General features: G+C 43.5%; 1 protein-coding gene across 2 annotated transcripts; it reads right to left on the reverse strand.

The window, feature by feature from the left end:
• Positions 1-5,054: 5,054 nt before the first annotated feature.
• Positions 5,055-24,675, reverse strand: SPATA18 (spermatogenesis associated 18). 2 transcript variants are annotated; one of them, XM_075422002.1, is made up of 12 exons: positions 24,455-24,675; positions 20,781-20,886; positions 20,554-20,669; positions 18,942-19,069; positions 13,981-14,115; positions 13,083-13,320; positions 11,904-12,062; positions 11,177-11,352; positions 9,147-9,270; positions 8,727-8,795; positions 7,859-7,904; positions 5,055-7,530 (listed from the first exon to the last, which is right to left on the reverse strand). In XM_075422002.1, exons 1-12 carry the CDS (start codon positions 24,539-24,541, stop codon positions 7,523-7,525), a joined length of 1,392 nt encoding a protein of 463 aa, XP_075278117.1. In that variant the 5' UTR covers positions 24,542-24,675; the 3' UTR covers positions 5,055-7,522. The 2 variants fall into 2 exon arrangements, with proteins under 2 accessions (XP_075278117.1, XP_075278116.1); XM_075422001.1 differs by lacking the exon at positions 5,055-7,530 and having other exon boundaries at positions 7,842-7,904.
• Positions 24,676-24,743: the final 68 nt, after the last annotated feature.

Genomic DNA, 24,743 nt, shown 5'->3' on the forward strand with positions numbered 1-24,743 from the left:
CCTCACCCCTGCTTGGCCTATTGATGTTTTTGGCCCGTTTTATCCGATTTTGTGCCTCCTTACCTTTTGAATAGCGTTTTCCTTCAGCCTCTGCAGAGCCAAAACACAAAGAGCACATCACACACCGGGAAGCACTAGAAACTTTTTTTACATTTAAAGCGTCACCCGTCCTACGGAGGGGTTCCTTCCACGAGCAGCGGAAGGTGTGCCTGGACCAAGCCCCTTTCTTCCAGTGAGCCCCACGCGCATGGCTCCGTGGTGAAGCAGGGAACCAACTGACCCAGCTCAGCGTCCTTTTACACAAAGCAGGGGCTGAACAGCAACTCCAGCTGCCCTGCCATGAGTCCTCAACGGCGTTAAGGGCTCTCCTGCCAAAATTCCAGCAGGCTGTATCCCCACCTGGGCTCTGCCCAACCTATTTCTTTGTAAGCAAATAAAGGTAAATCCCAGCACAGTTTTCCTAGATCCCTGATAAAGGTGGGGAGTTTTAGAGCCATCAGATAGCTATTAACCAGAAATAGGAATTAAGTAGAACCCTGTAGTCACAGCAAGCTTCCTTTTGCAGCCTGCACTCAAGACACGCTCAGGAATGAATCTCACAGAATCAGGAATGAACTTCCACGATGCCGTCGGTTCAGCATTACCAATGAAGCCAAGCATCAGGAAAAAAGGTAAAAGATTACCTTCATTTATCATTTGTACACGCAGTACCTATATACCTGCCAGTATCATGGAATCATTAAGGCTGCAAAAGACCTCCAAGATCATCAAGTCCAACCATCAACCCAACAGCCCCATGCCTGCTAAACCATGTCCTGAACTGCCACATCCACGTGTTTTTTGAACCCCTCCAGGGATGAGGACTCCACCACCTCCCTGGACAGCCTGGTCCAATGCCTGACCACTCTCTCAGTAAAGAAATGTTTCCTAATAGCCAATCTAAACCTCCCCTGATGCAACTTGAGGCCATTGCCTCTCGTCCTATCGCTGGTTACCTGGGAGAAGAGACCAACACCCGCCTCACTACAAACTCCTTTAAGGATATACAAATAGTAAAATAAGGAAATAAAATAGGATAAAATAAAATAGAATAAAATACAAACAGGAAATAAGGAAAACACAAATAATATACTAGTATTATAAAATGAGAAGAAACTGTCCCACCTATCTGTTTTGCCTTCCTGGACTAGGTTCAAGGCTTTCCCCGGACTGTTACACATGTAGTGTAAGACACACACGCACTCCCAAGCTTGAAATGTCCATGACGGACAATCTATGGCAGTTCTCGATAAACTGTGGCAGCCCAGTTACAGCAGTATCACCAACAGAAGACCACAAGCTTCCAGAGAACAGATGTCACTTCGAGGTTCAGCATCAGACGTCCATTTGCAGCAATTGAGACCTGGTTTAATGCGGTTCAAGCTGAATTCAGAGCAGGTCAGGTGCTGTTAGTGTAAGATGCAAAGCGCCTAGGCTTGGTATTTTATTAAGTCTTTAATGAAATAACCAATTTACAATATAGTTTTGAGGTACTAGTTTTAACACCCTCTGTTTATTCAAACTAATTGAAATGGACGTTACTGAGATTGTATTCAGTCACCCCTGAAACTCCAGCCTGGGTGAGATAGACTTATAGCACTAACTGGTATTATTCAACTGAAAATAGTTGAATTCAAAATTTCATATGCATTTCATTGATTTAATAGCTGAAAAATGTGAAGACAGTACTTTATTTAAACCACGAGCTCTTCGGGTCGAGCAACACACCATACACTGTCTGGAAATCAAAACACTAATGGTATTTCTATATTAAAGGATTGGCACAGCTCTGTCTGCGTCTGGTTTTAGCTGGGCAGATTCCCGACCAAATTACAGTGGCATGTGGGAACAACGGAGTTTCTTTTTCTGAGCAGAGCTGGGATGCTCAGCGTAAAGTTGGAGGCAGTGCCTAAAGTGCTTTTAAAGAATAAAAAATTTTATTTCTGATCGAGACATAAAACTATACATAGAGGTTCAGGGGAAATAAAGTCTGGCTATGCAACACACACTAAATGTAGTCTTACAATATGAACAAGTTACCTTGAAAGCAGTCGTAAAAGCTTAGCCCTGGGAAATAGAAAAAATTGATAAAATAATCCTTCAGATTGTCTTAATTGTACATTTGCATCACAAGAGATTCTGGTAAATCCCTGCTGTAAGCTAGTAAACATGAAAACTGAATATTGCAGTATTTTTTAAAAATTACTATATTCATTTTACACAATAAACTTTGAGTGATTTTCCCAAACTGCAACATTTGGCCTTATTTTTTTTCATTAACTACATACCCAAGAACCACACTTTACCAGAAAATAGACAAAACCTGGAAAACTACTTGTCACTTGTTTAAAACTCTGTTTATTTTTTATTAACTAAAACAATTCAGCCATGAAAAGTGCAAACTGTAGAAAAGGTCATAGGGCAGAATGGTTTCTGTGACCAGAAAATGCTGCTTCCAAACCGTGTTTGCCTTGTCCGCGCTGTCCCGGGGGTGCGGGTACCATCAACAGAGAGAGGTTCCCATCATGGGGCCTGAAGGCAGCTTACAAAGGTGCAGTGTTACATCTGCTTTACGTGATTGATGCACAAGGACGATGGGGCCAAACTCTCTTCAGTTGTGCCCAGCGACAGGACAAGGGGCAATGGGCACAAACTGAAGCAGAGGAAGCTCCAGCTGAACCCGAGGAAGAACTTCTTCCCTCTGGGGGTGACGGAGCCCTGGCCCAGGCTGCCCAGGGAGGCTGTGGAGTCTCCTTCTCTGGAGATATTCAAGACCCACCTGGACAAGGTCCTGTGCAGCCTGCTCTGGGTGACCCTGCTTCGGCAGGGGATTGGGCTGGGTGACCCACAGAGGTCCCTGCCAACCCCAACCCCGACCAGTCTGTGATTCTGTAAGACTGAATGCCAGCTACTGTGAAGAGAAGGAATTATCCTAAAGAGATCTCTTTTCATCAAGTTTTTCTTTTAAAACAACGAACACTGAAAGCAGGCCAGAGCCCTTTAGGAAAAACCACTTTCATGGGAAGCAATACGAACAGTGGCAAACAGCATCTTTACAGCCACGTGTTACCCCCAAACAGGGAGCGTTCCTTCTCAGAGGAACCTTCTCGAAGCCGTACGAAATGATGCACACACCGCCCACTGCACCCGTGCTCACGCTTTTGCCACCACGTGCTCGGCGTTTGCGCTCCGTCTACCGAGCGAGAGGTTCGGCTTCTACACAAACACCACACCTGGGTATCAGCAAGAGCCTGACAGATACATGAGCTGTTTTAAACTCTCAAAAGCCTGTTTCCAACTTCTTAACCATCAAATGAAATGTGCATTTCTTTAGCCTACTTGATTAGTATGCTGCATGACTAAAAGAAATGTAGGGCTGACATTTTAAAGCATTCAGTCTGAACATACGCTAATATAGCTGCAAGCCACAACAAATGCGTTTTCATTTCCTTAATAAAAGCTTAATGCTACAGTGAGAAGAATCACCTTGTAGTTAACACCAATCAAAAATGGCTTTCAAAGGTTACATAAAGCTGAAGGACAGTATTTAACTCTGATGGCACTTTTACAGGATGACAAACTTCCAGAGTACATTTATGCAATATAAAAGTAAAGTTAAAAGGCTCAGATCCTGGAGGATGTACAGGAATATGTTTTCCAGGGAGCATTTTGATAATTTTTGGCCTTCACATTAACTTTTTTCAGGCTGTAGAGTATCTTTGGTTTAACTTCTCACTCACCTCCACAGCCTCCTACAAGACTGAATCAGCACCACAACTCACCGACAGCCAGATTAGATGGGAGGACTCCACCAACCTCCTGCTCCCAACCTTCGTTCTCCTATCAGGATGCTGGGAGAATTCATCTCAGATAATTTCTGAATTTAAATCTCCATCGTGCAGTAGCAAATTCAGCTGAGCCATCTACCCTCAGCATCTGCTAAGTCTGCATGAGCGTCTACTTTATCTTATTGAGCTGCAAACACTGAAGAAGGAAGACCAAAGGTATTTTGACAACACTGTATTTTCCCAGAAATAGGTGACAAAACATCCACACATTTAGACTGACTCCAGGACAGCCTCTGAATTGAGGCAAACCTCAGCAGCCTTCAGAAAGCTAAACACACAGGAGCCATTCTCCAGCAATCTCAAAACCCCTCACAAGCACGGGCTGTTCTACATGAACACCCTGGCCCAGACGTGGGGTGTTCTTACATCCCGTGCGGTCTGACTTCCATCAGTCCATCTGCAAAGAGTTTACACTAGCTCAAAATCTAGCCACCTTTTTCCTGGTATTAACACTTCAGTCATGATCATACTGTTCTAAAACTGTCTTGTAACAGAAGCCTTGCTGGCTTTTTTTTTTTTATTATTATTTGTCACATATGAGAATCCACCCTTGCTGTTTCCACTTTGCTGTATTTACAAGTGTGGCATTACCCAGGCTTGCGATTTAGAGAAGAAAATAAATCTTACTTCAGATCTGAAAAACTCTTCTTAAAATACCAAGTCATCAATTTCACATTCCTGATCCATTCTTTCATGGGGTCTTACAAGCAAGTCCCTTTTTATAAGTTATTTTGCATTGGCTGGTTAATTCCATCTAATCTTTGTCAGTATGCATTCTCTGCACTGTTGTCATGTGGATAAAAAGAAGCACAGGAGCCATTAGCCTCTAACTTGACACCAAAACCAATCTTTGGGACTGGAGCATCTCTCCTACGAGGAGAGGCTGAGGGAGCTGGGCTTGTTCAGCCTGGAGAAGAGAAAGCTCCAAGGGGACCTAATAAATGCCTACAAATATCTGCAGGGTGGGTGTCAGGAGGGTGGGGCCAGACTCCTTTCAGTGGTGCCCAGCGACAGGACAAGGGGCAACGGGCACAAACTGAAGCAGAGGAAGTTCCAGCTGAACAGGAGGAAGAACTTCTTCCCTCTGAGGGTGCCGGAGCACTGGCCCAGGCTGCCCAGGGAGGCTGTGGAGTCTCCTTCTCTGGAGATATTCAAGACCCACCTGGACAAGGTCCTGTGCAGCCTGCTCTGGGTGACCCTGCTTCGGCAGGGGGGTTGGACTAGATGACCCACAGAGGTCCCTTCCAACCCCAACCATTCTGTGATTCTACCTGACCTATAGATTTAATTGGCTCTAAACGAGCTGCGCAGGCAATCAGTGCAAAATAGTATATTCCTATAAGGAGGCTGCAGAAGACATACCTGAATTAGTTAAAGACCCCTGAGTAGAGGAAGGCATGCTTAACTAATTCAGTGTGGCCACACTGTGGACTGACTTCCTATTTTGCTGAAAATGGTTTGCTCTGGAACATCACGCAAAAAAAAAAAACCCTAGAGTTGCCTTCTCATTACCAAAACAAGTCACTGGCTGTCATCACACTTCATTAGTTTTCTCTTTTATTTTGAGACTAACTAGTTCTCTAGGCACCTGCTGGGGGTGTAAGATGAGATGGTCCACCAAGCACTGCGAATTTGTCTTTTAGGGCAATTTTAGATGTTTGACAACACTCGTTCCTAGCAGCATCACAGGTGTGTGCACATCTGGAACCACCCTGCCTCTCATGCTTGTCAAGAAAAACATACTTCCTTGATGAACACTTAGTTTTCCCACAGTTGGTATGGAAACTTACTTCAGCTCAAATCACAACACAGACGTGTCTTGGCAATCACATGCAGAAGACAAACATACAACACCTAGTTTTTAAAAATCCTACATCTCTAGCCCTTGGTAGATTTTGAGAAATCCTTCATTTTTCTGCTCAAAAGCATACTCGGGATATCTAATTGTCTTCTGTTGCCACGCAAGTTGCAGGTGCTCAGTTTTCCCAGAACCGTGGTATTTTTAGTCACAGGATTAGTACAGAAATATGCAAGTTTACTCCAAGCTCAGATCCGTACCTGTGACCAACAATCAAGTTCTTAGAGGAGGAACTCTATTGGACCTCATTTTTGCTCTCATTGGTTGTTAATTGGCCTAATTCCAATGAAAATACATCCGTAAAACTAGAGTCGCACCTGAGCCATGGCTCACGGGGACCAGCGCTGAAGTCTGCCTGAAATCTGGTCAGGCCTTGTGCCAAAGTCTCAAGCCACACAAGAAGTAGAGGGAAAGAACATGGATGTGTAAATCTGCACGAGATTCCTGGAAAGGGTTCACAAAATCTGCTTCTGTAACTTAATTTTCAGGACTAAATAGTTTCAGAACTAATATTTTTGCTCATGTTATTACAGTAGTACTAATGAAATGCCAGCACATCGGCTGACTAATAGGAGGCAGAAAGGAGTTTTTCCTCCTTCTGATTGTTTATATTCCAAAATTGTGGAGACAAATCTGGGGAAAGCTTCACATAACTGTGAGGCATCAGGTATTGGCTGGAATGAGATAGTGGAGTCACCTCCATTACAACAAATCCTGTGTTTTGATGCAAAAGCACAAGGCCCCAAGCAGTCACTTGTGCGGCTCGTGTTTAAGGCTGGACCCTCAGCATCAGTTCTCTCAAAAACAAAAACGCTGGTATTAAAATAAACATTTACAAGGGGAACAAACTATTTAAAGTGCCAGAATAAAATCTCTTCAGGTCTATAATTTTTATGCTTAAAATGTAATAAACGCCCACAGTAAGAGATAACTGGACCGTGGGGTTTTTTCCACTGTGCTGAAAAGAATTACTAAATCTATCAATCTGGTATGAAAGCCCATTAAAAGTGAGACCGAACAGGCCACCTCAAGCAAATATTTCAACCCTACAAATAGTGGCACACTTTTAAAATATTCGAAGTTTGAAACTACAAATTTTTATGATATTCATTTCTAAGTAACATTGAATTTAACAAGGACAATTACTGCCTTGCTAAAGCACACACGTGCTTTCGTAAGTAAATGGTAATAAAGCCCTGAGGATTGCTAGAGTATGGGTAGTTTATGACTGTTCTGTGCAACTTGTGTTGTAGTTAGAAAATTCAGTTTACCGCAAGGATGTATTTAAAAGGATGCTGTGTGAGACTGGCACATCCTAAGATTATTGCTGTTGTCTAAAATTGCAAATAAGCAGCAATTAACGAAACTGTTTTCAAGTAACAGGTAACCTCAACATTCTACAACATACATAACATTAGATGAAACATCCTATCAGGATAAACTGCTTGGTTTGGTATCTGTGGAAAACATTCTAGATGCAATAATTCTATCTCCACCTGCAGGATTACAGCATGGGTTCCTCAGCACTCTGTAAATTTTGCCAAGTAAGTATGATCCTGTATTGCATACATTTTCTTTTTTAAATCAGAAGGGTTAAATTAGTTTCTAAGATCATAAATAACCCTTCTATAATTGTATAAAAACCACACTGAACACAAACTTCATTTGGAGTGACAACTGCCGTTCACATTATTGTGAGGTTGGAGGTATTCTTGAAGAGAAAAGGCACCAGTGAGTTGTTGGATCGGGATGTGCTGAATCACAGGAACGTGTTCAGTTAACACCCTGTTGAAGAAAAAAAGACACATTTCAGTGCAACTATTTTTTTCTAAATCTCTAAACTTACTTACTATAGAACGGGCCACAATAAAGGCAACCAGCAGAGAGAACTCACGACAGCAGTCTGAGCAAAGTGAAGAATAAGCTCTCCTCCAAGTCGGAAATTTCAGCCTTTTTCTACACATAGAAAAGAAAGGGGCTATCCATTTTAACAATAAGACTTGGACAAGTATTTTAGAAAGACCTTCAGCACGTTTTTTTGTCTCTTCGCTCAGCCGTTCAAGGGCTTAATGTGATAAAACACGAGTCATTATGAACTAATACGCCCACTTACTTGGGCTTCCACTCCTCAGTGGTGAAGGACTGCGGCTTCGAGACAGCTGCAAGCCAAACAAAAAAAGGAAATTCAGGTGTGCTAAAAAACTGTACCCAAGAAAGGCACCTGGGGACCCATCAACATTCAGAAAATTTGCACGCGGTACTCTGTCCATGCAGCTCCGCTGCTACAAAGTCAGATTCAACAGCTCTCTAGATTTTGTTTCACACCCTGCGCACACACAAAAAAGGGAGTCTCAGCCAAAGCCTCTCACATCTCAATATTCATATTTGAAGCTGAGGGCACCTATGTCAATTTAAGAAGATGGGCTAACAGTTAGAGAAATAAACATTATTTTTACCGAAATAATTGAAAATATTGTGTAACTATACCACACGCAAAACTCTGTTAAGGTTTCACTTCTTATTAGGACCATCTCAGCTCTTCCTCTCCTACCCACCCTACACTGATTTTCTCCTCCTTTAAGGCATTAGAGGGCAAATTTAGATTACTAATTCCAGGAGGCAGGAACCAAGTGCTGTATATGTACTGCGAGATGACTTCCAGATGATGCAGTTCATGATCAGATGTTATTCAGAAGGGTACTAAAGCAAGGGGGAGTAGGAGGAAAGCATTCACAGAATCACAGTTGATACTTCTGAGAATTTAACTATGATCTACTTCTCACACAGTGCCTCCACTGATAATTATACCAGGCAATAACTATCTGTCAGTTCAGCTTCATCTCATTCCAGACCCAGAAAAGGCATTTATTCCCAATGCTAAAACATACACGGGGCACAGCAGCATTTTTAAAAGGTTGCCGACACTCTGAGTTTAAAATACCTGATGCTGTTTATACTACAAGCATTCAGCTGGGGCTTACGTGATGAGACAGAAGAGGACTGGTGCTACGGCTGCGGCTTCTGCTTCTACTTCGACTTCTGCGAGACCACTACAAGAGAAGAGTTTGGCAAACCTCTCTTGAGAGAGGGCATTTAATAAAGACAGACTCGGCAAGCAGACTTGCCATGCTGGAGACAAGGCTTGAGGACTGAGAGTAAACACAGTCAACTTTCTTCTTGGAACAGGCTCTGCCAACAATCATCCATCTGCATAATGAACACATTAAGGCAAATGGAACTATTCATCCTAAATACAGGATGAAGCACTAAAATCTAACTGGTATTTGATATAGGCAACTCCAACCATATAGGAAACAATCAAGAATTTATCTTCTTAAATTTTAAAACAGTGTTTAAATCCAACGATTTCCCTTAACGTGTTCCTTGACAAAAGTCCGTACCAGAGCTCCTCTTTTTGTGACTGCTTCTCCCTTGACAATTACAACATCATTTTCCATCAGAGCAGGCCATACATGATAGGCCACCAAGGCAGCTGTGAAATCAGAGTCAATACTACGATGGTACCTGTTGAAACACAGAGCACAAGAAATGCCTGCGTGTAAGTGCCAAAAGATAAATATGATGCTTCAAGTCATCAATGCTGATAAAAAGCAGAGTACTAGTCACAGCTTATAAACATCTTTCTTGACAATATTTCCATATCACAAAAATAAGTACTCCTTCAGTGAACCTGTAGGAGAAATGCATTTGTAAGACCGACTCGGCAGAATATACCGCCTGCTTGTACTCAGAGACACTCCCATAAAGCCATCTCGCACTTCAGAAGGCCACTAGACCACATTCTTGCATAAACCCCACACAAGTCACGTTCCTTGGGTCCACTGACAGATTAAATCTCCTGAGCAGCGCTTTGGCAGGCATAGTCACCCCATTTTCCTGAAATACCCTGCTAAAACAAGACCCCTACAAAGGATATTACAGAAATACTCTGTCTCAACTATAAAGTCACATCCTAGTATCTTAGGAGACATAAGAGGCAATTTTACTAGCAAGATCCTCAGATATTGATAATGAAACAGTGACTTCTTAGCAAAGAAAAATTATTTTGAAGGCCTATATTAACATGCCAGATATGTATTACCTCCCTAAGTCGGCAACACTGGCTGAATAATACGTGTCTGGTTTTGATGATTCAAATTCAAAAAAAATACCGGATAACTGAAATTAAAAAGAGCAATGCATCTACACATTAGTAATGTATATACAACAGCAATTTATATAAAACAATGCTGTAAACAGAGGCATGCATGGAGGAAGGTACAGGGTATGACAGCCCTTTTGCAGAATGATATCACACAGAACTAACAGAGCTATTTCAATTTCTACAAATCTTGCTCCATCTCTGCGTACCACATATACATGCTATACATGTAAACATACATATGCCACATTTAACTACATAGATGGGCAGATGTGTGTATATATGTCTCCCACAGCAGCACATATAAACACATTACACCTGTTTTTTGAAGGCCACACACATCAAGCAGGTGGAGAAAGCACCCCCAGCACCCACAGCATTGCTGCCTCCTTAATTCAGCATATATCTGTGGGTATCAAACAGCCAACTGCCCAGTGTTTGGACTAGGTTTTTAAGTAGTCATGTATGACTTTGTACTCTCCTTTATCTGCTCTATTTCTCTCCTTGGCTTCTCAAGCTCTTCCCCACCTTGGTTCCATTCTATTTTAAATCATTATTAGAAACCTCCTTATTGGTGTGGTTTTTCTTGCTTTTGAGGGCAATTTTTTTTGGAGCTATCAATCCCGTGAATTTTCTTGAAGGCATGGAAGTACCCTACAGTTCTCTGGCAGCTAACAACGCAGTCAGTCCTGACCCTATGGAAAAAACTATGTTATGGTGTCCACTTTTTACACTAAATTCCCATTTTGAAAAGGCATTTTTCTTTTTGTTTAGCTCTAAACCAGAAGAGATGGGAGTGTATGAAGATCCATATGCTGTACAGCAGCCACAGCCTGGAGGTCACAGCACGCATGTTGACAATCCTGGTATCAGACATCAACTGCCAGATCTCAGTAAACCTGACTTTTACTAAACGGACCAGCAAGGAGGAACAAAGATGCACACATTTTACAAACACTGGAGACAGAGAGAGACTAAACAAGGAAAGGAAAGCCGATGATAATTTTCCTCTTAAAGGATAAATTAAATATGCTCAAGAGACTGAAGTTCATCCAGAAAATTGCTGTTAACACTGGTCTGTATCCCAGCACTTATATACCATCATAAACCTTAAAGACGTACCAAATTCACTACAAATCAGGAGTGTTTGCCCCAAATTCATCTTCAGCATCAAGCTTAAAGCTTTACATTAATTAGGAAGGAAGAAGACTATACAACCTGCTGGATTTTTTAAACAGTAAGAATCTGACTGAAAATAAGTGTTCTTACTTGGTCTCACTGAAAAGTTCTCCATCAGTACCGATGGCAACATCAAGAGGAGGAACAAGAGTCTGCATTGAAAAAGCCACATGGCACAGTGCTCGAATCAAAGTGCTGATCACAATGAAATCGATTTCTGGTGGAAATGAAATCTTTGGGCTGATGTTCATGGAGCGAATCACTTCCTGGAAACAAATACAATTGAATCATTTGAGCTCACCAACACTTTTATTCACAGGAAAGTAGGGAAACCCCTCCTTAATATGCCTTTCAGCTTTCTACATTTAAAAATCAGTATGAGAAGCTCCCAGCAATGTTGTCTTAGGCTATCCCAGTAAATATTCACTTCAGAAAGAATATGTTGTTATTTTACAAATAAAGTATGAGCTATATCACTGACATCAATCTTAGGAGGAGATTCGTTTTTTTCAGTAGAGCACAGAATTTAAGAAAAATAAGAAATTTAGCTTACATTTATTTGATTAAGACGGTTACACTGTATTTTGCCAAAAATACTATTCTGGCAGACAGACATTCTAGTCACAGGCAAATAAAACAAGTGATTATTGGGCCATACCACAATAGTATTTCAGAAAATAAACTGCTCCAAGACATAGAATCCTTGCAATAAACTTTTTCCTTCTTCAGCTTTCAGTGCATTTCTAGTTTACACACTCCAAATTTACTAGCTACTGAAATAGATCAACACCTCCCTTCCCCATTGCCCTTGACTTACATTGACACTGGCTTGAACGTCATACAGGTCCTCGTGGCGAAGTATGTAATCCAGGACAGCATCTTCAAGCGACTCCGGCCCCGAGTGACCTAGAGACAGTGTCTCTCTCACACGTATTTTGAACTGCCTGTAGGCCATCTTTGCTGCATGAAAAGACTCCTGCAAACATAAAGAACGTCTAGTTAAATCCGGGAGACTGAGATTAATTTTTTCTCAATTATCTGAGAGGATGAATTAACCCAGTATCATCATCGCAAGGAGGAATATAAAACACTGCTGTAGAAGTGAAAGTTAAAAATAGTATTCATCTGGGAGGACCTCTCCGATTAAATCAAGTGTGATTTATTTGCAGAAGACAGGACTGAAAAGTTTCCCCACCTAACCTATTTTTATGTAGGATTCCATCACACACCCACGATCAATGGAATCGCATTCAAAGATATCAAGAGCAGAATTCAGTAACAGCATTGTACGTGCCACAGCCTAATGTGTCAGACAGGAGCACCTCATGTGTGTTCAGGAAGAAAGGTTGAATTGGAGAGTGTAAACTGAATGACAGTTGGGGGGAAAAAAAAACCCACTCCAGTAAGTTAAATGTGCTTGGGATCACACACCTTGAGAGACACACTGCCTCTCTGACACAGGTATGTACTACATCAATTTTATAGGACAGAAGATTAAGTACAGAAAAATTAAAACAAGTTTCTTCAGACTGAGCTCACAGTAAACATGAGGTATCTCAGTAACTTCAAGAGATCCAATAGAACTAGAAAAGCACATAGCTACGGGCAAGAGGGAAGCACGATACAGAAAGATTTTTAGCTTTCTGAAATGCTGTATTCCCAAAAGAATTCATCTAAACAAGGCAGTGTGGTTTCGTGCAGGAACCATCTACCTTTCAGAGCCATTCAGTCTTCTTCTGCACCCCTTTTAGCACCCGTACTGTAGATCACTGACCCTCTTCTAATGTTGGGACAGGACAGTCAGAAGAGGACACTAAATTGAGAGTTCCATGTAAAAGTGTCAGGGAAAGAAAGGAAAATAAAAAGGGAGAAAAGCAGCGAAGCTTTCTTCTCCATACCTCACAGAAATGCCAATTTACACACAATTTCATCCAGTCCAGCCATAATATTTTATAAAACACTTCTGGCCTGTAAAACAGGACGTTTTTTTTCTTACCAAAGCTGCAATGTATATTATCCTCTGCACCATCTCTGTGTCACTGATGTATGTCCTCAACAGGGTCTCTGCATCCAAGCGTTCTTGAGCATAGATGTCACCAAAGCGAGCTACCAGGCAGGCGCGACGCGAAGCATTCATACGCCTGGCTCGGCCAGGAGAGCAGCTCCTTGGGTGAAGTGGACTAGGTGACAACTTCTCTCTGTGCCTTGGGGAAGGAGAACGGCTCCGTGCAAGCCTACGACAGACGTATAAAGAAGCGTGAGGTCACTGCACCGTCCTCAGATACTTTTGCCAAGTGCACAGTGTTTTGTGTCAATTTAATTATCAGGGAAAGCTGAGATTTTTGAGCCAATATAATTAAAGAAGTAAAGCTGCAGCTGGTTAGTCTAATATGAAAGCATTTGTGTCAATACATTTTATGAGTCTGAACAATAAAATTAGAATAATTCCCAAAAGTGTGTAGAGCTAAGCAATTTGTTCTGGGGAAACACACTTTTAACAAGTAATACTTAGGAGATGTGTTCCTCTTTCAGTACCACTGAAAAGTTGTAAAGTCAAACAAGTGAGAATATAACCACAAGCTCTGCCCTGTAATAGTACAGCATTCAAAGAGGACTTAAAAAACCCTAACCATCTCTTTTTATCTCGTGCATTTGCTTTCAGTGTATTTTGTAAAGCTGCTCTCTTTGCTGTTTTGCCAGAAACTCAACAGAGCTGCCTGAAATTAAAATATTTGGGCACTAGGAGAAACCAGTTAAAGAGTTTATGTTCCTTCACAACAAAGTACAAAAGCTTAGCTTTTATTTATACTTGAATTTCAAATGAGGTGGGAATTGATTCTAATCAACATGAACAACTTCTCTGATTCAGTGACGTCTCTGAATAACGCCTCTACCTGCTCTGGAGAACAGACTTTTGGGCATCCAGGATAGAAATCTCATCCCGCAGTATTTCAATCTGCTGCTCATAGTCACTCAGACGATCTAACTTCCTCAGGGCATCCTTTCCTTGGGCACGGGAAGTCTTCAGCCTTAACCACACAGAATAAAGTCAGTCACAAGGTGTCCTTCTATCAACGCAAACCACCTATCAATTAATCCTCATCATCAAACAAAAAGAACAGAAAAAGAGGAGAAATATTGAGCAAGCTCCTTATGCCGAAATACAGGGAAATCAAGAGTTTAAAAAAAGCAGCATACTCTCAATTACACTTTAAAATGTGAACATGTATTGTGGCAGGAGACTGGATACACCACATTACAGGAGAGATCACTGGTTAATATTTGGTGTCCTTGCACCAGCTCAGATGCTGAGGTCTCAGAAAGAAACCAGTTTCTTTCTTATATTCAAGATGTTAACCAAACCAGCTCAGTTTTCTCTCCTACAGTGTAAGACTCCAGGTATTTTCTTACATCAGGTCCTCTGGTTCTTTTCTTTGCTGAAATATATTAGTCAGTCAAAGGATATCACCAATGACGTTATTCAAGTATTGCCAAAAGGCAACGTTTCCTCCCCTGTTCTCCCCAAGAGAAGCAGTGCTTCTTAAACATTGGCAGACAACAAGATAAGCAAGTTTATCTTCTGTCCTTTACTCTTACTTAATATTAGAAACAGTGTTTTTAACAACAACATCTCTGCTTTCCCTCCTAACACAGATATTACTGTTGTTTTCCTCAAAAGGAAAAAAATAAATGGATGCTTTCTATTAATTTTGGAGGCATTCAGTCTGTCCATCCTTTGCATTACAGAAGGACCCCAGTGAGATTTTTGAGGACCTGAACCAATGAAAGCTGTAACACCTATCAACTGACAAGTTTTCTGTTCCAGCTCTTCAAGGAGTAGGCTGTCTGAGAGGACCACAGGTAATAAGGCCAGCACATCTACTAAAAGCAAAGACTGTCCTCCTAATCCGGGTGGGAAAAGCTGCAGAGACTATTACAATCCCATGGACATCCTTAGCCAGCTCCTCCAGCAAGGTCTTCTAGCAGAGAAGTAGTAAAAGAGGGCTAAAGAATTCTAATATCATGAACAACAAGGAAAGGAAAGTAGATTTGGGAAGACGAGTTCTAGAGATAGAGGAAAATCATTATGTAAATATAAATTATCATTATATTTACAGACACCCCCCCCCCTCAAAAAAAAAAGGTGGAAAAAGTCCTATATAATATACAATGCACTAGTTAGGCTTGCCTTAAATTGCCACAACAGACAATGCAGTGTCAATAACTACCGAACAGAAAGGATAAATAAACTGTAATCATTTCACTACTGCATTATTTTCTTTTTGCCATTTAACCCTGTTCACATGGGGATGTTTCAGAAAGTGTTAAAGCACTTTTTGATGGTCTTTATGTCACTGTTGCAAGATCCACAAAGCTTTCATCTTTTCATCGTAACAGCAGATAATGATCACAAACACAGCCAGATGTTTAATTACAGGTCTGCCTTTCTCAGGAGAGGGGAAAAAAAACAAAAGCAGGAGAGCACACGACCGACTGAAAGCAGCAGCAATACCTGCGTCTTTCATTGTTCATCACAAGTCCTATGGCTAGTCACAAACATAAGAAAAGCCACCACTGAAAGTGAATGTTTCTTTCTTTGCAAGAAAAACTAAATACCAAAAGGAAAAAAACAACTTTATCACAGATACGTTTACAAATTACCAATGCTGATTTTTGTAAGCCTTAACGCTCATCCTTTCCATGCTAATCCAAACTATGTAGTAATTAGAGTTTCCCTGGTTTTATTGTTCATTCAGTCTACTGCCAAGTATTAATCTGAAACAAAAAGAGAGCACTATGACTTATCTGTTAAAGAGACGTAGATGCTACAAAACAAATAATGGGAACAAACATAGCAAACTAGTTCTTAGAAAAATCAGAACAGTTTTTATAACCCACTTTCATTTTAAAGCTGTAACTAGTGTTTTAAACTCCACCATCTAAACATTTAAAACTAAAATAGGCATCTTCGGCCTGTTTCTCAGGAGAAACTACAACAGCCTGGAGAATTTGTGTCACGTATCTGCTTAATGCTGTTTGGATAAAGCAGCCCACCACTACCCTCCAGTTTCAAACAATTCATTAACGACAAAGTCCCTCACAGCTCTCCCAGCCCTTGGGTTGAGCCCAACTCATTTGGTCACATTGCCTTGAAATTCAAGGCAAGAACAACTCCACCTGTGTAATTTTTGGCCAGTTGCCTGTTTAACTTATTTTTAAGAGCCCCCTGCACCAAGGACACTACAAGGTCTTGAGGTAACTGATTCAAGCTACCATATTGGCTTTTACTAATTACAACCATGTTTATCAAAATCTCTTCCTGCCAAGCTATGTAACAGGTCCTCTGTGCAGAAGATCAGAAAAAGTCCCCTTGACCTCATTTACTTCAAAGGGAGTCATTTGGCTTTGTTAAGTTTGATTAGACCTTGGCACAAGCCTAAACACCCTAGTAGCAAGCTTCCATTTAGAGTAGTACTCCTATAACTTTTCTCCATAGTTAGAATTCTCAACAGAAGACAACCCCTTGACTTATTAAACCTTCCAGGCTGGAATTATTTTGCAATATTACCTAATTCTGGCAAACCAGTTGAAATGCCAAGAACAAAAAACCTCTCTCTCCCCCAAATGTTGTGGGGTCCTTCTCTGTCCCACCTTGTCCCTTTCGCTATTTAATGTATACTGTGAGATCAAAAGATTTTATTGTCCTCTTATCTTCTTTTCAAAGGGATGCACGATCTTTAACTCAGAGTTGACTGAGAGACTTTTTTGATGGTGACAAATTAGAATGCCTGCCTTCGTCCAAGATGAGACATAACAAATACTAAAATGCATTGGTAAATAAGGAAAGAGCAACTGATGTCATCTGCCTCGCCTTTTCTGTATGGCCTTTGACATGGTCCCACACAACATCCTTGTCTCTAAACTGGAGATATGAATTTGATGGCTGGACTAATTGATAGGTAAGAAATTGGCTGGACTGTCATGCCTAAAGAGTTGCAGTCAACAGCTCAGTGTCCAAATAGAAATTAGTGACAAGTGGCATCCCTCAGGGGTCTGTATTGCGACTGGTACTCTTCAGTATCTTAATTAACAACACTGGCGGGGGGATTGAGTGCACCGTCAGCAAGGCTGTGGGTGACACCAAGCTGAATGGGGGCAGTTAATACTTTTGAGGGAAGGGATGACATCCAGAGGGACCTTGACAGGGTCGAAGAGTGAGTCCATGTGAATCTCATGAACTTCAACAAGGCCAAGTGCAAGGTGATGGATCTGGATCAGTGCAATCATCAGTATCAGCACTGACTGGGGGAGAACTGGATTAAGAGCAGCCCTACAGAGGATGACTTGGAGACCGTGGTAGATGAAAAACTAGAAGTGAGCTGACAATGTGCATTCGCAGCCCAAAGAGCCAACCATATCCTGGGCTGCATACATAAGCACGGCCAGCAGGTCAAGGGAGATGAGTCTCCTCCTCTACTCCCCTTTTGTAAGACCCTACCCAGAGTACTACATCCAGCTCTGGGGTCCTCAGTACAAGAAAGATATGGACCTGTTGGAGCAGGTCCAGAGGAGGGCCACAAAAGTGATCCGAGGGTTGGAACACCTCTCCTATGAAGAAAGGCTGAGAGATTTGGGGTTGTTCAGCTTGGAGAAGGCTTCAGGGAGACCTTATTGCAGCCTTTCAATACTTATAGGGGGCTTAGAATAAAAGCTGGAGAGAGACTTTACTTTTTACCTCTGTCCTAGTGATGGGACAAGTGGTAATGGTTTTAAACTGAAAGAGAGGAGGTTCAGATTGGACATAAGGAAGAAATTCTTCACTGTGAGGGCAGTGAGGCCCTGGCCCAGATTGCCCAGAGAACCTGTGGCTGCCCCCTCTCTGGCAGTGTTCAAGGCCAGGTTGGACAGGGCTTGGAGCACCCTGGTCTGGTGCAAGGGGTTCCTGCCCATGGCGGGGGGGTGGACTAGATGATCTTTGATGTACCTTCCAACCCAAATCATTCTGTGATTCTACAACTCTTCAAAAGAGGGAGATATCTGCAAGATTAGGATACAGGATGAAGTATTCTGTCAAACCTCTTTAATCTACCTTCACAGTTCTGAGAACTTGATATTCTTGGAATCGCTTAGTAAGAGCATTAAATTATATCACTTATTGTATTTGACCCGAGAACTGCAAACATCTGCTGTTCTCACACTAACAGGATGCATGAGAATGTCTGTCACTCAGAGCTACCTCTGAAATGGCTCTGGAACTGTCACTAACTGGAAAAATTTGTTTCTGAAGCAATTAAGTCACATCAAGACTACAGTGCTCCACAAAATGTGTTTTATGCAACTGGACAAAACCTGTTCAGTCCTAGTCACTTATTTGAAAATCTGTCTCTCTTCCTCCACCTTACCACAGTAGTTTTGATCTTCTCAGACGTTCACATACCAATTACATACCATAACTAGTTATGACATGTTGCAGGTCCTTCAATAAGTGTTGCACTATAGCTGCTCAATCGATTTTTATCAAGGTTTGCTCAGCATGCAACAGTTCATTGGCCACAGTTCCACTAGGATGGTCATGCACTACACAAAACCCTTTTGTCTAGAATACTGGCATGTTTTCCAGCTCCTCTGTCAGCAGCAAAACCTCCCAAGTCAATTTATGAACGTGGGTATGAGCATATCGTTTGCATCCCACTTTGGACACACACAGACAATCCAGAACCTAGATGTATTCCAAAGCTCTGATTTTAAGCCAGAAATGAAACATTTTACAAATCTCCATCAGTAGTTAGATGTGAAGAGAAAAATACTGCTTGTTGAAAACCAAAAACAAGCAAGAATCAGTTAGTTCCCCTACTCTTGTTGCACGTGGTTGAGCTGCAGACGAGTTGAAGTCAGTTCTTCCTGCAGCTCCTGCAGCTGAAGAGTCTGATTGCTGGCCAGCTCTCCCAGCTCTCTCAGCTGCCTCTCTTTCTCGATTGAATCCTACAACGAAACACAAAATCACACTGCTTGAATGTTCCACCTTACAGCATCCTTCAGCAATGTAGGACAGCATTATCAGCAGCTGTATTTCTAAACATTTCAGTAAAGGCCATTTCTAAAGTAACTGGAAACAAAAGCAACTGCATACCTTCTAGAAACATAAGCGATGGCTTCCAGGCACAGAAAACAAAGACTCAATTATAAATATTCATTTCATTTGCACCTCATGATAGAGAACGTGGAAGGTCTGCACATGCAGACTTACTACTTGTATACACCTCACCTGAATAAAGTGTTCTTGCAGTTGTGTTCCATGGGCTTTTTCCCAGTCAGTCATCTTCTGACTGACTATATCACAAAGTAAAGTTTTTGGGAATTCATGCACACAAAGTAAGATAAAGTTATTAGAACAGAGGAGGCAACTTTTGTCATTGCAGAAAGCACACTATCACACATGCAGCCCTGTCTTTAACAGTCTACAGATTTGCTCGGTACTACCAGAATTAAATAAGTAACTGTGCAGCAGGCTTTTCTTTAAATTTTGAATTTCACATGCAATGACAAATCCATAACTGGTGTACCAGGTGTACTGTCATTTAGTAACAACATTTTGTGGGGTTTTTGGCTGAAGCCTACTCCTGCAATACACTAGAACCTGACTGTTAAGGAATATCATTTTTCATTTGTCTTTATGTTAATTGTGAAAGATTTTGACAGAAGAGGTATAAAAATGAGAAGTTGGAGAACACGAAGACATCATTGTCAAATCTCGAAATCTTCAATATTTTCCCCTAATCTGCCTCAACCCACGCTCTTATTTTCTTTCAACCCACGAAGCCCCAGCAGATCTGTCTTTTCTGCCGAACTGTTAGTACTACAACCCCTTCAGTAAATGCCAAACACCTACAAACTCCAAACATCAAGTCAGGTGTATGGTGGTATCACGATGGACATGAGCACCTTCCCCACCCCCCCACCCCCCTTCTGGAGATACTATAATACTCAGATACAAAACAAAGATATTTTTTTTTTTCTTAAAAAAAAAATAAATAAAAGGAGCTCACAGACAAATGCATGGAGTTTATACAATCTTTGGCTTACACATGTATTTTCACATAGCATTAGGTTTTTATTAATAGTGATATGGCATAAATACCTCTGTGATGCCTTTGCAAGTGTAAATGTAGTGTAATTCTTTACCTAGAAAAGCAAAGCAGTACAAGAACGTAGCTTCTCTTACAAAGAAAATTCCTCCATGTTGTCACTCATTGTTGTGAAACAGCACAAGCCCCAGAAGGCCAAAAGTAACTTTAATGACCTCTTTGATTTCCCTTTCAAAGGAAATGTCTCCATGAGTACCTAAGGACATATTTCATTAAGCCAAAAACAGGGAGGGAGGCTATTATTAACAGAAAGTCATTAAAGCTCTCCTGCAGGTACAAATTCACACCATTCTATCTCCTTAAAATCTATTTCCTACATACCTGAGCAAGAGAGAAGTTGGTTTCAAAGGGCCTTCCTGAAGTAGCACAGGAAAAACAAGTCCCTAGCCATGGCAGGAGACGAGTTTTTATTGTTTCCACACCTGCATAATGCCCACCTAAGAAAACACACATGTTAGGAAATAGTGATAAAACGTCCAGAAAGAGTCAGAGCTTGAAAAGATGACACATGTCAAACCTGTTAGTAGTAAGACAAGGCACTGATTTACCTTCTCGAGATGTTTCATTGAGAATTGTGAAGAGCTGTCCTTGAATCTCAGAGGTCAATTCTATTATTTCACAGCATCGGTTCAGATTCTGATCGCAGGAATTAATCTGTAAATGAATGTGTATTAATACATCTGCCTGGGCTTTCTTACTTAAAATTATTCCTTTTATGATCATGACTTTTTTCTCCTATAACTACATCTTCACAACCTTTTCTTATTGCATCCGCTAGAATATTCATCTTTAAAAGGTTCACATTGTTAATAGGCAAACAAAGACATCAGGACTTCTACCACCCAGTTAATTCACTACTTGAGAAGACTTATTTCCTTCCCCATTCATAAAGGAGATGGAAGCACAAATATCTCTAAAAGAAGAATTATAATAATCGTGGATCCGTGTTAAAATCTTTCAAGAGAGTTTTTAAAATAAGATAGGAGACTGTTAGATGAAAAAACATGTTAGTCCAAAATCTGATTTTCCATATTAGCTGAAACAATGCATATATGGTTATTATCTTGCTTTGTCAACAGCCACATGAGGCCTTCATCCAATTTCATCTGATTTTTGGGAGTTACCAACTGAAACAAATACTCCTGAAGAATGGGCAAGATCCAGCATTACACCTAGGAAACAAAAGAACAGCAAAACTACACCACTTTCAGCAAACACAATTCTGAAAAGGAGGAGCTGAGGGGGTTAATCTGTCCACGATCCTACCGCACCCACCAAGAGAGAGCATGCTTCGTACCTGCTTCCTTAATCTTTGTCCGTAACCTGAGCACCATCTTCAGCATAGATCACCCTCTAGGTCTTCAGGCTTTAACGGCTCCATATGGTTTTTACAAGCTTCCAAAACAGCTAAAACTCCCATTCGTGCCCCTGTCAGCTTGCATTCTGATTGTTACAGCACGCTGTTCTCTGGCCTCAAGGAGCACAGCCTCGCCCTGCTAACCTCCACCAGAACACCACTGCAAAGTGCATTTTTCCAGCTCATTACACCGACACGACACCCACGGTGCTTCCATCTGCCAGCTCCTCCTGCTCTGCAACAGCAGCCTGAAGCTGCTCACCCTCATCTCCCCAGAACTCAGAGACTACCCTCACCTCACTCGTCACGGAGAGTTCAGCTCCCACCATTGCTCAGCCCTCCTGAGCTCCAGCTCCACCAACCATTCGGAAGATTTTGAAATGAGTGCCTCTGTTCTACATCCTCTGGTAGCTTTACAAGCTACCCCCATACTCCTCCTTAAAATTGTCCTTTGCCATGTATTCTGCAGAGAGTGTGACTGGCAATTAATACGCTGTAACTCATACATACGATGAAGTAAAAACCAGAACTGACTTCCCTTGAAAACACTGCACTCTCTGCTCAGCACATGGTAGATGGTTACAGGCTCACAACCAAATCAGCTCTCCTGAAGCTAGTGAAACCTGGGGACACAGGAGCAAGAACCCTGCCAAGATTTTCTGCTGAGAAAATTCACAATTGTCTAATCTCGGTTTCCTTCATCTCCTCTTTCCTTAGATATTACCCCTTCTCTCCTGCTTCCATTGTTTTGTCTCCTCAAGTCTCTTATTACCTCTTCCTCCTTCACACATTCCATTGCATCCTCGTCCAGCATTCTCCTCACCCGTACCCACACCTCTCTGCTCCCACCTGCTTGTGAAGACATTCTGCAGCCATACTGTCTCACAGACTGGTCGGGGTTGGCAGGGACCTCTGTGGGTCACCCAGCCCAACCCCCTGCCCAAGCAGGGTCACCCACAGCAGGCTGCACAGCACCGCGTCCAGGCGGGGCTGGAATATCTCCAGAGAAGGAGACTCCACAGCCTCCCTGGGCAGCCTGGGCCAGGGCTCCGTCACCCTCAGAGGGAAGAAGTTCTTCCTCGGGTTCAGCTGGAGCTTCCTCTGCTTCAGTTTGCGCCTGTTGCCCCTTGTCCTGTCGCTGGGCACCACTGAAAGAGTCTGGCCCCGTCCTCCTGACACCCACCCTGCAGATATTTATAGGCATTGATAAGGTCCCCTCTCAGCCTTCTCCTCTCCAGGCTGAACAAGCCCAGCTCCCTCAGCCTCTCCTCGTAGGAGAGATGCTCCAGTCCCCTCCTCATCCTCGCAGCCCTCCGCTGGACTCTCTCCAGTAGCTCTTCATCTTTCTTGAACTGGGGAGCCCAGCACTGGACACAGTACTCCAGGTGGGGCCTCACCAGGGCAGTGTAGAGGGGAAGGAGAACCTCCCTCGACCTGCTGGCCACACTCCTCCTAATGCACCCCAGGATCTCATTGGCCTTCTTGGCAGCCAGGGCACGCTGCTGGCTCATGGTTAACTTGTCATCCCCCAGGACGCCCAGGTCCCTCTCCGCAGAGCTGCTCTCCAGCAGGTCCGCCCCAGCCTGTACTGGTGCATGGGGTTGTTCCTCCCCAGGTGCAGGACCCTGCACTTGCCCTTGTTGAACCTCACCAGGTTCCTCTGTGCCCAGCTCTCCATCCTGTCCAGGTCTCCCAGCAGCCATTCTCCACGCTAACAGATTTCCCACCAGAACAGCTGGGAAGCTGGATGACCCCATTTTCACCTTCAACACCTTTTTTCCCTCACATTTTGCTGACCGTGCCCAGGCAATTCCCTCTGAGCACACACGCCCTCATCCACAGCCCCCCCATACGCTGCTCTTTCACCTAGCACGCCCCAACAAAGCTCTTATCTGACCCACACTCGGTCCTTACACCTCAAACACCTCAACGCCTGGTGGATGAGAAGCTCAACATGAGTCAGCAATGTGCACTTGCAGCCCAGAAAGCCAACCATACCCTGGGCTGCATCAGGAGAAGCGTGGCCAGCAGGGCGAGGGAGGGGATTCTGCCCCTTGACTCCGCTCTCGTCAGACCCCACCTGGAGTCCTGCGTCCAGCTCTGGAGCCCCCAGCATAGGAAGGACATGGATGTGTTGGAGCAGGGCCAGAGGAGGGACACAAAGATGATCCGAGGGCTGGAGCACCTCTCCTACGAGGACAGGCTGAGGGAGCTGGGGCTGTTCAGCCTGGAGAAGAGAAGGCTCCGGGGGGACCTTAGAGCAGCTGCCAGTGCCTGAAGGGGCTACAGGAAGGATGGAGAGGGGCTTTTCACGAGGGGGTGTAGTGATAAGACAAGGGGGAACGGCTCTAAACTAAAAGAGGGCAGATTTAGATCAGATATGAGGAAGAAATTCTTCCCCATGAGGGTGGTGAAACACTGGCCCAGGCTGCCCAGAGAAGCTGTGGCTGCCCCCTCCCTGGCAGGGTTCAAGGCCAGGTTGGATGGGGCTCTGAGCACCCTGGGCTGGTGGAAGATGTCCCTGCTCATGGCCGGGGGGCTGGAACCAGACGATCTCTAAGGTCCCTTCCAACCCAAACCATTCTATGATTCTGTGAAGCACCACTTCTAACTTCCCACCCTCACATTCAGCAAACCGGGTCATGAGGAAAAACGGGGAACGGCTGCAGCCCTGGGATCAACTGCTGCAAAACCGGTCCCCTGCGCGGCTCAATGGCCCGAGGGGGCTTTTCGCAGCCCCGCTGCGGCTCTCGGCTGCGGTGGGGTAAAGGCTGCTCCTGCCGTCACCGTGAAACCGCCTCACGACCCGGGCACCGCGGCCTCCCGCTCCGCCCCCCCGCTCCCCCCCCGGCAGATGCGGCCCACCTCGTAGTCCCGGTACCAGGCCTCCAGCTTGTCCTGCAGCACCCGGCCGCTCCCCGCGCCCGCCAGCCTCCTCAGCCCGCCCGCCATCGCCGGCTGGCAGCCCGCTCCCGGGGGTGCGGTGGGCCACGCTGGTCCCCCGGCTCCGGGCCGCACCGCCCTTATAGCCGCGGTTGTAAGGTAGGCCCGGGCCCGGCGCGGCGGCGGTTGCCATGGCGACGCAGGGCGGGGCCGCGCGCGCCTCCGTTGTGGTAACGAGGCCGCGTTACCGAGCAGCGACGCCGGGCTCGCT

Source organism: Opisthocomus hoazin, chromosome 5 (assembly GCF_030867145.1).
Source record: "Opisthocomus hoazin isolate bOpiHoa1 chromosome 5, bOpiHoa1.hap1, whole genome shotgun sequence".
Taxonomy (NCBI): Eukaryota; Metazoa; Chordata; class Aves; order Opisthocomiformes; family Opisthocomidae; genus Opisthocomus; species Opisthocomus hoazin.

What these genes read in the sequence shown, in the direction of transcription:
- SPATA18 (XM_075422001.1), bottom strand. Translation starts at nt 24,541, where the DNA reads ATGGCGGGCGGGCTGAGGAGGCTGGCGGGCGCGGGGAGCGGCCGGGTG. An exon ending in AAGTCTGTTCTCCAGAGCAG is followed by an intron (nt 13,321 to 13,980) that starts GTAGAGGCGTTA and finishes CGTCTGTCGTAG; the next exon opens with GCTTGCACGGAGCCGTTCTC. An exon ending in GTCCTCTTCTGTCTCATCAC is followed by an intron (nt 7,905 to 8,726) that starts GTAAGCCCCAGC and finishes TTTGGCTTGCAG; the next exon opens with CTGTCTCGAAGCCGCAGTCC.